The 14420-nt window shown below is 42.3% G+C and overlaps 1 protein-coding gene across 2 annotated transcripts in view; it reads left to right on the top strand.

The window, feature by feature from the left end:
- FNDC3B (fibronectin type III domain containing 3B) overlaps positions 1–14420 on the top strand; it is a 467960-nt gene that overhangs the window by 441967 nt on the left and 11573 nt on the right. For both annotated transcript variants that reach the window (XM_077487969.1, XM_077487970.1), the window contains 2 exons: positions 1365–1531; positions 12582–12709. In XM_077487969.1, coding sequence (XP_077344095.1) covers positions 1365–1531; positions 12582–12709 — 295 coding nt within the window. The remainder of the gene's footprint in view (positions 1–1364; positions 1532–12581; positions 12710–14420) is intronic.

Raw genomic sequence — 14420 nt, 5'->3', positions numbered from 1 at the left:
GAAGTTCCAAGTGAATAAGTAATAATTTATCAAAAGAAAAAAGCTGTAAGTAAGCATTTAAAATATGTTTTTGTATTTTTACCTTCAATTTTTTAGCCACTTGCTTACTGAACACTTAAACCCCCCTCCTGCCCAGACCAATTTTCAGCTTTCAGCACTGACGCACTTTGAATGACAATTGCGCGGTCATACAACACTGTACCTAAATTCTTTTTTTAATTCTTTTTTTCCCACAAATAGAGCTTTATTTTGGTGGTATTTAATCACAGCTGGGATTTTTATCTTTTGCAAAACAAAAAAAGATGGAAAATTTAGAGAAAAAAAAATCATGTTTCATAGTTTGTTATAAAATTTTGCAAGCAGGTAATTTCCTTCATTGATATGAGCTGATGAGGCGGCACTGGTGGGCACTGATAAGCTGCACTGATGGACACTGATAGGCATAGTTATGGCAGCACTGATAGGTACAGATAAGGCAGCACTGATGGGGACAGATAAGGTGACACTGATGGCCACTGATAAGATGGCACTGATGGGTGGCTCAGATGGTCACTGATAGGTGGCACTGTGGGCACTGATAGGTGACACTGTGGGCACTGATGGGTGGCGTTGGTGGGCACTGGTAGGCAGCACTGTTGCCTACTGCTAGGTGGCACTGGCAGGGGGCATAGGTGGGCACTGAGGAGCTGTCGGTAGTTCGCCATAATCGGGACTGATGTCTCTCTCACAGCCGCCAGTGATTGGATTGAGAGCAAGGAGAAAAAATAGCCAATTACCGGCCCTGTTGACATCACATGATCAGCTGTCATTGGCTGACAGCTGATCACGTGGTAAGGGGTCAGGATTGAACCCTTACTCCGATCTGTGATCCAGCAAGTCTCATAGACTTGCTGATCACAGAGCACAGCGCCCTGCAGGGGGCGCCCAGGCTACTCGGGCACACAAGAATGTTAATAGACGTCCTCCCGGAAAAGCAGTTCTGCGCTGTAGCCGTCATTTTGCTATAGCGTGGATCTGAAGAAGTTAGAGTTCGTGACAGGGTCACTTTTTAAGTCTTTATTTTTTTGATGCAAGTCTTATACTACACACTTCTGTCCCCCCATTTTACAAAAGATGGGTCTGGCTATAAATTACCCACACTTTTCTGGTACATTATAAATGGTAAATGAGAAATGCTATGCCATGTTTAGGGCTGCAGACTGAACATGCTATATATGAATCATTTCTTTGTTCAGGATATGTGAGCCCATAATTCTAACTTCAGCTTGAAAATAGCATTCCTTCTGCAGATTTCATCTATTTTCTATAGCTTGTAGTATAACACCATTAACTGTTATTAAATTAAATGTGTTTTATATTTGCAGGTTTCTTCCCATCTACAGAGGTCCAAGCCACACATATAAGGTGCAGAGACTGACTGAATTCACATGCTACAACTTCAGGATTCAAGCTGTCAATGATGCTGGAGAAGGGCCATTTTCTGACATCTATACATTCTGCACAACCAAGTCTGTCCCACCAAACATTAAAGGTTAGCAAGCAGGCAAATTACTGCAACTGAAGCATCTTGTGTTGACAGTTTTTCTGCCTATTATATATCTGTTGACATTCTTCTGTTAAATCAGGGTCACACTGTTGTTATAGGGCCTTGAGCAGTAGGAATTCAAAAGTCATTATCTGTTGAACCATTTATTCCTATGGAAAGATCATCTATGAAGAATTATCACAACTGTTCTGTAGGAATGAATGGGGGCTGTTGTGCATATGTGTGGAAGAAGCATAGCCTAGATCGGAGAATTTTGGTGACGAGGCTATGTACATGTTTGGGTATACTGTTTTGGTATCCTTCTCCAGAGGTTTCTGCTCGAACACAGGAGCGGTGATACAGCTGTCACTTCTCCTATCAGCGGTGGTGCAACCTTCCCTGAATGCGACACCCTCTTGATGAAAAGATGGGCCCCCACTGATACACAATCATTCTCAAACATATTATCCATGTGTGCAGTGAACGCCCCCCTCTGAGGCCCGTGTGCAGTGAACACCCTGCACACATGGACGAACTCTACTTTTTAACAGTGTGTGATCTTGAATAGAAGACAACAAAAGTAGGCCCTTGATATCAGACCCCTGCAAGTGGTCACAGAATTTCCCGCAGTAGCGAGGAGCTAAGGAGAGCATTTGTGTCTGCGTCTGTATTGCATGTCGGAGATGAAGACATTGATAAAATTGTTTATATTGTAGTGAAAACTCCACTTACAGCTGATCAGAAGCCTTCAGGGTACTACCATTATACAGTTGACGAAAGAACCAGATCTCTTGCTGTCTCCATGAGGAGAATCCCTGCAATTTACACAATTCAGGATAGTTAGGATTTTTCCCCAAAGGAGTAAACTCCATAGGACCTGTGATAGACAATGCCTCCCTGACTGCCCGCCAGACCCTCCTAAGCAAACCCCTTGTTGAAGAGGAAGGGGGACTACCCAGGAGATCCATCTCTAAATGGGAGTCAGCTGTCAAGGTGGGGTTGGATAAAGAGGCCGGTTGAGCTATAGGGTCTGAATTCTCCCCAAGTCTCCAGCCAGCAAACTGTTGGAGTTGAGACGACAGGAAATACATTTTGGAATGTGGAACTGCTAATCATCCCCTATCCTTACCATATTGCAAGGTACATAAGCTAATACAGGCCTGCCTCTTCTTCCATATAAGATCTCGAGATTGGGAGTCAATGCATTTGAATCATTGATTAAATATCAACATAGGGGAGTTATGAAAGGTATACATGGAGCTGTGGGGCCCAGATCATCTTTATCAGGTTAACTTGTACCACTACCGACAGTGGCAATTTACACCAACCTCGGCACTTAATTCTTTGTTTATCCATTAGAGGGGTTAAGTTAAGCTTTAGATATTCAGATGGGTTTGGTGAAACTATCACTCCTAAATACTTAAATGACACAGGTGTATTTTAAATGATAGAGACAGAATATCAACCAAAAATCCAGAAGAAACATGAAGAAACATGATACAAAAGTTATAAATTGACTTATAAGTAAAATAAGTATTTGACCCCCAAGCAAAACAAGACTTAGTACTTGGTGGAGAAACCCTTGTTGCCAAGCACAGAGGTAAGACGTTTCTTGTAGTTGGTTACCAGGTTTGCACACATTTTAGGAAGGCTTTTGGTCCACTCTTCTTTACAGATCTTTAAATTTTTAAGCTTTCTTGGCTGTCGCTTGGCAATTCGAAGTTTCAGCTCTCTCCATAAATTTTCTATGGGATTAATGTCTGGAGACTGGCTAGGCCACTCCATTACCTTAATGTGTTCTTCTTGAGCCACTCCTTTGTTGCCTTGGCGGTATATTTTGGGTCATTGTTATGCTGGAAGACCCATCCACGAGCCATAGTTTCTGACTGAACGTTCTCATCCAAGATTTTACAATACATGGCCCGTCCATTGGCCCCTCAATGCGGCAAAGTCTACCTTTAGCAGAGCAATAGCCCCAAAGCATAATGTTTCGACCTCTCTGTGTTTGACTGTAGGGATGGTGTTTTTAGCCCTTGTACACACGGTCAGACATTCAAACAACAAAATCCGTCGGATTTTGTTCGACGGATTTTGTCCGAAACTTGTGTTGCATACACACGGTTATACACTCGGATATTCAGACGGAAACAGTCCGATGGAGCCCACACACAGTCGGATTATCCGACCACACGGTCCAATCGGACATTTTCCGTCGGAATGTCCGACTGTGTGTACAAGGGCTTAGGGTCATAGCATTTTTCTTTCTCCAAACAAGGCGAGTCGAGGTAATACCAAAGAGGCCAAAAAGTTCAATTTTGGTCTCATCTGACCACAGCACTTTCTCCCAATCCTTCTCTGAATTATTTACATGTTCATTGGCAAACTTCAGATGGGCCTGTACGTGTGCCTTCTTGAGGAGGGGGACCTTGTGGGCACTGCAGGATTTAAATCCATTGTGTTACCAATGGTTTGTTTGGTGACTGTGGTCCCAACTGCCTTGAGATCATTCACAAGGTCCTCCCATGTAGTTCTGGGCTGATCCCTCACATTCCTACTGTATTAAAGTGTATTGTATTTGTACTGTCTACCCTCAAGTTGCAAAGCGCTCTGTAAACTGTCAGCGCTATATAAATCCTGTATAATAATAAATGATATAATCACTCCAACAGTTGTCTGCTTCTCACCAAGCTTCTTGCTGATGGTCTTGCAGCCCATTCAAGCCTGTGCTGGTCTACAATCTTATCCCTAATATCCTTTGACAGCTCTTTGGTCTTGCCCATGATGATGAGGTTTGAATGGAAGAAAGCGATTCTGTTGACAGGTGTCTTTTATACGAGTTGTCGTTAGGAGCACCTTCTTAAATTGACGGGACTAATTTGTGAGCACATACTGTAGCCAGTCTGTGTGAGCCAGACTTGTTGGCTGGTAGGGGATCAAATACTTATTTTACTCACTGAACTGCAACTCAATTTATAACATTTGTATAATGTGTTCTTCTGGATTTTTGGTTGATATTCTGTCTCTATCATTTAAGATACACTTATGATAAAAATTATAGACCCTTCAATTCTTTGTAAGTGGGAAAACTTACAACTTATGCAGGAGATCAAATAATTATTTCCCCACTGTATATGCTGTATATAAAACTGAACATTAGGCAGATAAAAGAGCACATTTAAATAAAAAATATTTAAATGTATCTTTCCATATAATTGGCATAAACAATTGAGCCTGTGCTAATAAGCACCTGTAATAGCCATGTAATCCTGTGCCCAGCAGCACTCATACTGCAGGAAAGGACAACATGCTGAGCCAGTCAAGGCTCTGTTTCAGTACATTGCATTTAGTCAACAGTTGGAACATATTCACAGGATGAGAGATCAGAATGATGATTTTATCAGTGTGCTACTGCTATTTCCTTGTCCAATTACATACAGTTACTAAACTGTATTGCTTTACTTACCACTACTATGCGACAGAGTGCAGAAATCACAATTGCAAAGCCTTTACTTTGTAAAAGAGCTTAGGTCTATGTACTTCAACTCGTTATCTGTTTGTATGAGTTTGATTTAAGAATGTCCATGATGAGGGTGTACAAGGTAGCTGAATCTATTTCCTTCCATGTACAACACGACCGGTTTTCCTGTCTGAATAAACTCTGAAGGTTTTTCCGACGGAATTCCGCTGAAACTGTCTTGCGTACACACGATCACACCAAAGTCCGAACATCAAGAACGCGGTGACGTACAACACGTGCGACGGGACTAGAAAAAAGAAGTTCAATACCCAGTAGCCAATAGCTTCCATCTTGTACTTGCTTCAGAGCATGCGTCGTTTTTGGTACGTCGGAACAGCATGCAGACGAGTGGTTTTCCCATTAGGAATTGGTTCCGTCGGAAATATTTAGAACATGTTGTATTTCTAGGTCCGTCAGAATTTTCAACGTAAAAAGTCCGATGGGGCATACACACGATCGGAATATACGATGAAAAGCTACCATCTGACTTTTTCTGTTGGACATTCCGCTCGGGTGTACACGGCATAAGAGTATACACATACATGACTAAAAATGGTATTGTTGTGCATCTCATATATCTATATATAAACTATTATCATCTAATCCATCTGCTTCAATTATTAGATAGACGTATTAGATATTCATACTGCTATCTTAACAGCATAGTCATTTCACCTAGTTTAATATTCGTAACTATTATTGTTCATTTGGACACATGCATTTTCAATAACAAAGACTTTTTTTGCATATCCTTTTTATGCTTCTCCAGTCACTCTCGCATGCAAAACCTGTCACCCCCCCCCATTCCCAATGTCCACCCACATATGAAATAGTAAATGTATACTAGTAATTGGATAAATTGCTGCTATTACATAATTACACAGGGTTGCAAAAAAATCTATGGTGCAGAGCCTAGAGATAAGACATACATAAAGGAAAAAAAAAAAGAATATGCTATTGACTTTTGAGAATGATGCTGTGTAAACAATGTTCTTGTAATTCCAAAAAACAAGGCCTCCCATATCATTGGTTTGGCTGGATTTGTGTTCACGACAGCTTATTATAAAGCGCAATGGAGTGAAATAAATGTATGTTCTCATAACATTAATAATCTTCAGCAATGCTTTTCAACTTCGGAACCAATGATATCATAAAGCTGAACTCCATGAACTAAAATGTTGACTTAAATATATTCTTCATTAGACACAAAGTATTTCAATGCAGTTGAGCACCAAAAGCCTTTCCAAACTCAGATAATATATTGTAAAAATAGCAGTGACATCATCAATTATTTGTATGCGGCCTCGCTGCACTGGGATTTTTACAGTGGGGCCGCATATTTGTGTATCTCCATTTTCTCTAGCCACGTGGCGTGCTCCCAGCACAGAGACCAGGGTCTCATCGCACTAGCAACCGGGACCCAAAACTCCCAATTTTTCCTCTGATTGATTAGTCACTGTGAAGCCTGCCCCTTTTTCTTTCTCTGTGAATGAAGGAGAGAGATGCATTGTATCTCTCTCTCTCTCTCTCTGTCCTCTATCTCTCCTCTCTGTCCTGTCTGCACAGAGAAAAAAAGTGTTTAAAAAAAATGTATTACATAATAATAAACATTTTTTTTTAAAACATCTAGATCAAGGTTTGATCTAGGGCAGTGCCAGGGTTAGTGTTTGGGTCAAGGTCAGGGTCAATATTTTTTGAGGGGACAGAAAAACTTTCAAAAAACCTGACTAAAGCTCTAACCCATGTCTGCATGATCCAAAACAAATGCAGTTTAAGTTAAGCACTCTGGGGTTATTATCACAAACATTAAATTCACTTTCCAAGAGAATATCTGTTAGGAATCATTCCTTAATTTATTTTTTAAATATGTAAAGGGAGACCTTCAGGATTTATCTGTGGAAGGGACAGTGGAAGATAAGTGTATTATGTTATTTACTTTTGCCTGTGTCCTATCCAAGATCCAGCTCTGCTAAAACTGTCATTGGATTGCAGTGGTACTGTTAGCTCAGTGCTACTGATTCATATGCTATTTTATGAATGGAATTAGTCTGTGCAATGAAAGCCTCATAGACTTTTTATTATGCTAAACCTCTCTGTTTAAAGTGGATGTAAACCCACTTCATCTTTTCTAAACTACTGTCATAGTGGTTATCTATAAGGATATACATGCTTCCTGCATATATCGTTACCTGTCAATGTCTCCCCTCTGTCTGTTATGAGACCCAAAAAACTTCAGATTCTGTGGGTGGGTCTGTGATGTCCGTAGACTCCCTACCCGCCTCTACACTCCCTTTGTCAATATGCATTTCTTCCTGTCTATTTCTTACACTGAACTTTTGCTATGATCACTAACATCCAGTCAAAACCCAGAAAAGTTACCATATGACTTCAGCATGCCCAATCATGCTGGGGTGTGGAGCAGCCAATCCTTGCAGAGCTGGACAGGAAAGGAGGAGGGGATCTGAAGTACACAGAATGCCTCTCTCAGGCTCCTGCGTGAAATATGTAAATCACCTGTCACTCACAGCAAGGGGGAGAAACTGACTCCTATTTCTCTGTCTGTTTTTATCTCACTGAAAAAAGATAAGAGGATTGCTGAGAGGCAGATTAACTCTTTGTGGCAAGACTGGGCACAGACGACATGAAATCCTATACTGTAAAAGGTGCAAGCCTTTAATAAAAACAATTTTCTGGGTTTGCATCCACTTTAATATCTTATCATCTAGCTGCAGAGATCTATGAAATACAACTGAATTGTCTAATGAAATAAATGCCAGTCCTTTCTAACTTTTTTTATTGTTTCATGGTGCGGTGGAATAGAGTTTATGTTTTTATATTTGGCCTACATGTATAGGAGGAATAAATCAAAAAGCAGTAATAAAAAAATACACTAGCTCCTAAAACTGACTCTTGTCAAAGGTTATCAGAGTTCATGATCTGCTTAGTATAGCTAAGGCTAGAGAAGCCTGTAACTTTAACCACTTGCCGACCGCCGCACGACGATATACGTCGGCAGAATGGCACGGGCAGGCATATGGGCGTATATATAAGTCCCTGCCTGCCCGCGGTCGGCATTCCATCGAGAGCGATCCGGGATGAGGGGGCGGCCATTCATTCATGGCCACCCCCTCGCGATCGCTCCCGATGAATAGAAATCCCCCGTGACATCACTTCCTCTCCTGTAATGTAAACACAGGAGAGGAAGTGATGTATTCTCTCCTCCGTGTCGGTATTTTTCGTTCCGACACGGAGGAGAGCGGATCAGTGAGTTGCACCAACACTCTACACACACAGTAGAACATGCCAGGCACACTCACACCCCCCCTTTACCCCCCGATCACCCCCCCAATTACCCCTGCCCCCCAGTCACAGTGACACCAATGTCATTTTTTTTTTTTTTTGCATTGGTGTCATTTGTGACTGTAATAACTGTTAGGGCAGTTAGAGTTAGCCCCCTTTAGTTCTAATGTACCCCCCTAACCCCCCCAATAAAGGTTTAACCCCGTGATCACCCCCCGTCGCCAGTGTCACTAAGGCTGGGTTCACATTGCAGCGGTTTATGAGAACGAATGTGATTCGCACCGCACTGCAGTGCAAATCACATCCGATCTCTGTGCGATTCGAGTTCAGCCATTCGCCGCACCCGCCACACCCGCCGCACCCGCCGCAAATTCGCACGGGACCCTTTTTTTGGCCCGCAGCAGAATCGGATCGCATGGGTGTTCACACCATGCGATCCGAGTTTGCAGATCGCACTGCGATATGCGAACTGATCTGGGGGTGTCAGTAACATTTCACTGACACTCCCAGCAGTTCGCATAGGGCAGTGTGAACTGCCGCCGGGAGGCATGCGATGCGGGAACCCGCCGCGGATTCGCGGCGTTTCCGCATCGCTCCAGTGTGAACCCAGCCTAATAAGCGATCATTTTTCTGATCGCCGTATTAGTGTCACAGGTGACGCTAGTTAGGCAGGTAGGTATTTAGGTTCGCCGCAGCTTTTTATAGCGCCAGGGACCCCCATATACTACCGCATAAAGCCCCCTGATTGCCCCCTAGTTAACCCTTTCACCTGTGATCACCATATAACTGTTACAGGTGATGCTGGTTGGTTAGTTATTTTTTTATAGTTTCAGGGCACCCGCCATTTATTACCTAATAAAGGTTTAACCCCCTGATCACCCGGCGGGTGTCATTTGTGACTAATAACTGTTAGGGCAGTTAGGGTTAGCCCCCTTTAGTTCTAAGGTACCCCCCTAACCCCCCCAATAAAGGTTTAACCCCGTGATCACCCCCCGTCGCCAGTGTCACTAAGGCTGGGTTCACATTGCAGCGGTTTATGAGAACGAATGTGATTCGCACCGCACTGCAGTGCAAATCACATCCGATCTCTGTGCGATTCGAGTTCAGCCATTCGCCGCACCCGCCACACCCGCCGCACCCGCCGCAAATTCGCACGGGACCCTTTTTTTGGCCCGCAGCAGAATCGGATCGCATGGGTGTTCACACCATGCGATCCGAGTTTGCAGATCGCACTGCGATATGCGAACTGATCTGGGGGTGTCAGTAACATTTCACTGACACTCCCAGCAGTTCGCATAGGGCAGTGTGAACTGCCGCCGGGAGGCATGCGATGCGGGAACCCGCCGCGGATTCGCGGCGTTTCCGCATCGCTCCAGTGTGAACCCAGCCTAATAAGCGATCATTTTTCTGATCGCCGTATTAGTGTCACAGGTGACGCTAGTTAGGCAGGTAGGTATTTAGGTTCGCCGCAGCTTTTTATAGCGCCAGGGACCCCCATATACTACCGCATAAAGCCCCCTGATTGCCCCCTAGTTAACCCTTTCACCTGTGATCACCATATAACTGTTACAGGTGATGCTGGTTGGTTAGTTATTTTTTTATAGTTTCAGGGCACCCGCCATTTATTACCTAATAAAGGTTTAACCCCCTGATCACCCGGCGGGTGTCATTTGTGACTAATAACTGTTAGGGCAGTTAGGGTTAGCCCCCTTTAGTTCTAAGGTACCCCCCTAACCCCCCCAATAAAGGTTTAACCCCGTGATCACCCCCCGTCGCCAGTGTCACTAAGGCTGGGTTCACATTGCAGCGGTTTATGAGAACGGATGTGATTCGCACCGCACTGCAGTGCAAATCACATCCGATCTCTGTGCGATTCGAGTTCAGCCATTCGCCGCACCCGCCGCACCCGCCGCACCCGCCGCAAATTCGCACGGGACCCTTTTTTTGGCCCGCAGCAGAATCGGATTGCATGGGTGTTCACACCATGCGATCCGAGTTTGCAGATCGCACTGCGATATGCGAACTGATCTGGGGGTGTCAGTAACATTTCACTGACACTCCCAGCAGTTCGCATAGGGCAGTGTGAACTGCCGCCGGGAGGCATGTGATGCGGGAACCCGCCGCGCATTCGTGGCGTTCCCGCATCGCTCCAGTGTGAACCCAGCCTAATAAGCGATCGTTTTTCTGATCGCTGTATTAGTGTCACAGGTGACGATAGTTAGGCAGGTAGGTATTTAGGTTCGCCGCAGCTTTTTATAGCGCCAGGGACCCCCATATACTACCGCATAAAGCCCCCTGATTGCCCCCTAGTTAACCCTTTCACCAGTGATCACCATATAACTGTTACAGGTGACGCTGGTTGGTTAGTTATTTTTTTATAGTTTCAGGGCACCCGCCATTTATTACCTAGTCTCACTAGTGTACCCCTAAATTTAGGGGTGTCTACTTTCCAAAATGGGGTCATTTGGGGGGGGTTTGTGCCATCTTGGCATTTTATGGCCTTCAAAACTGTAACGCCCTTAGAAAGCCTGAAGGCGGTGCTTGGTTTTCGGGGCCCCGTACGCGGCTAGGCTCCCAAAAAGTCCCACATATGTGGTATCCCCGTACTCAGGAGAAGCAGCAGAATTTATTTTGGGGTGTCATTTCACATATGCCCATGGCATGCGTGAGCAATATATCATTTAGTGACAACTTTGTGAAAAAAAAAAAAAAAGTTTGTAATTTTCCCGCAACTTGTGGCAAAATATTAAATATTCCATGGACTCAACATGCCTCTCAGCAAATAGCTTGGGGTGTCTACTTTCTAAAATGGGGTCATTTGTGGGGGTTTTGTGCCATCTTGGCATTTTATGGCCTTCAAAACTGTAATAGGTAGTGAGAAGTGAACTCAAAAATTTACGCCCTTAGAAAGCCTGAAGGCGGTGCTTGGTTTTCGGGGCCCCGTACGCGGCTAGGCTCCCAAAAAGTCCCACATATGTGGTATCCCCGTACTCAGGAGAAGCAGCAGAATTTATTTTGGGGTGTCATTTCACATATGCCCATGGCATGCATGAGCAATATATCATTTAGTGACAACTTTGTGAAAAAAAAAAAAAAAAAAAAAGTTTGTAATTTTCCCGCAACTTGTGGCAAAATATAAAATATTCCATGAACTCAACATGCCTCTCAGCAAATAGCTTGGGGTGTCTACTTTCTAAAATGGGGTCATTTGTGGGGGTTTTGTGCCATCTTGGCATTTTATGGCCTTCAAAACTGTAATAGGTAGTGAGAAGTGAACTCAAAAATTTACGCCCTTAGAAAGCCTGAAGGCGGTGCTTGGTTTTCGGGGCCCCGTACGCGGCTAGGCTCCCAAAAAGTCCCACATATGTGGTATCCCCGTACTCAGGAGAAGCAGCAGAATTTATTTTGGGGTGTCATTTCACATACGCCCATAGCATGTGTGAGCAATATATCATTTAGTGACAACTTTGTGTAAAAAAAAAAATATATTTTTTTTTGTCATTATTCAATCGCTTGAGGCAAAAAAATAAAATATTCAATGGGCTCAATATGCCTCTTATCAATTTCCTTAGGGGGTCTACTTTCCAAAATGGGGTCATTTGGGGGGGTTTTGTACTGCCCTGCCATTTTAGCACCTCAAGAAATGAGATAGGCAGTCGTAAACTAAAAGCTGCGTAAATTCCAGAAAACGTACCTTAGTTTGTAGATGTGACAACTTTTGCGCAAACCAATAAATATACAATTATTGACTTTTTTTTACCAAAGACATGTGGCTGAATACATTTTGGCCTAAATGTATGACTAAAATTGAGTTTATTGGATTTTTCTAATAACAAAAAGTAGAAAATATCATTTTTTTTCAAAATTTGCGGTCTTTTTACGTTTATATCGCAAAAAATAAAAATCGCAGAGGCAATCAAATACCATCAAAAGAAAGCTCTATTTGTGGGAAGAAAAGGACGCAAATTTTGTTTGGGTACAACATTGCATGACCGCGCAATTACCAGTTAAAGCAGCGCAGTGCCAAAGTGTAAAAAGACCTCTGGTCATTTACCAGCAAAATGGTCCGGTCTGAAAGTGGTTAAGATGCCTACAAGATATAACTTTCATATATAGAATATATTGAATGTTCAGGCATGGTTACTTTATTTTTTCTCTGCTAACTTATTTAATAGTGTATTAATGATGCTTTTCCCTTGTTAAAAATAAATAAATAAATAAAACACTTGCATTTTCCAGCTCCCAGGGTGACACAGTTGGAAGGAAACGCATGTGAAATTACATGGGAGACCGTTTCACCTATGAGAGGAGACCCTATTGCATATATCTTACAAGTGCAAGTTGGTCGGGAGTCAGAATATAAACAGGTAAGAGGAAAAAAATTACACCAGCAGATACAAGTGCTCTGCTAGACAACTGGCTCACAATGTTTTGTTGCTCAATTATCTAACCATTTCAAGCGGATCATATTGAAAAAATGCAAAGTCCTATTTGATTAGATGTAAATGAAAAATGTTTAGGTACACCCTCACACTTAATAGTTGTTGGTAAATCTAAGAGATTGTACAATTCGGTTGTAACATGTGTGGTCAACTTTAAGAAAACAGGACTAGAATGGTTCCTACTGCTGTTTATTACTGCAACTCAGTTCCTACCCATTTCCATTTATTTACACAACTGGTTTTACTCCAACATAATAATAACAACACATCAATTACCAATCATTACTAATTAGCAACAGAAGTAATTTCCAAGACTCTTGGAGGGATGATAATTGCATTGTGCATCATTTTGCTTGCAAAAGGGCCCATAAGTCAGACTATGCAGTTTTAAATTCATATATTAGACTGCATAGTTCCTAGTAACGCAATCAGACATAAATGTGATTCCCTAAAGAATTCTAGTATACGGTTTTATTTAATGATATAATACCTTGAGCTTTATCTGCTGATAGATAACATTATTATAGTGTTCTTTAATTGAAACCAGTGGACATGACACTTTTTCTTCATAATAAAATCATATTCATGGTATTAAATTATGTGTGTCATTAAAAATGGATGCAAAAACAATTTTTCTGTGAGCTTATTTGTGTCTGCTAGTGTAATTTCTGGTGCTAATACAGATGGTTTGTTAGTCATTAACTGTATTTATGAGAAAAAGAAATCTGGGACAGACATCCACTCAGTATGGCATGACACTTCAATTGCTATTGTAATCAAAGTGACCTCCATACTTATTTTTATAAAGATGAATATATTTTGGAAGTGTGATTTTAACACCTGTTACCTATGTTTTTAATCACAGCCTCTATCTTATATAAGAGAGAACTGTGGGCAGATTATGGACATTAAAATATTTATGTATTCTTAACAAGCAGAGTATATATATATATATATATATATATATATATATATATATATATATATATATATATATATATATATATATATGATTTTAGTTTATTTTTTTCAAAGTAAGAACTTTATCAGCATACTGTTTAAACAATTTTGATGGGTATCCTTCCGGGCCCAGCGTATTTCCTGCAGAGACTTGACCGCCGTTTGTATCTCTTTTAGGGTCAGGGGGCTCTCTAGCATCTCCCTAGAGGAGTCTGTAAGACATGGTAGATCTACCTGGCCTAAATACGCATGCATTTCTCTTTCTGTATACAACACCCTGGAACTATACAGTTCCTGATAATAGAAGGCAAAATCTGGCGTTAATCTGTGTTGGATCTGTTGGATATCCTCTGTGAAAGACTCAATATGGGAAATAGCCCCCGGAGAGCAGTGCTCCCTTGACAGCCAGGCCAACAGACGACCAACACTCTCCCCTTGCTCAAAAATCCTCTGACTCTGGTGAAGCAGATGTATTTTAGTAGTGGAGATACAAATAAGGGACACATCCCGCAGGGCTGCTTGGAGGGAGGAATAGACTTGGGGATCATGATCCCTAACATACACAGCCTCAACGACCATAGCTTTAGCTTCAGCTTCCTGTAATTCTTTGCGAGCCCCCCTTCGGACCCTCCCAATATGTTCCTGAAAACTGCCCCTCATACAGGCCTTAACTGCA

Source organism: Lithobates pipiens, unplaced genomic scaffold (assembly GCF_037356315.1).
Source record: "Lithobates pipiens isolate NorthernLeopardFrog02 unplaced genomic scaffold, aLitPip1_a1.2 Scaffold_18, whole genome shotgun sequence".
Taxonomy (NCBI): domain Eukaryota; kingdom Metazoa; phylum Chordata; class Amphibia; order Anura; family Ranidae; genus Lithobates; species Lithobates pipiens.
This window is presented reverse-complemented; position numbering and strand designations above follow the sequence as displayed.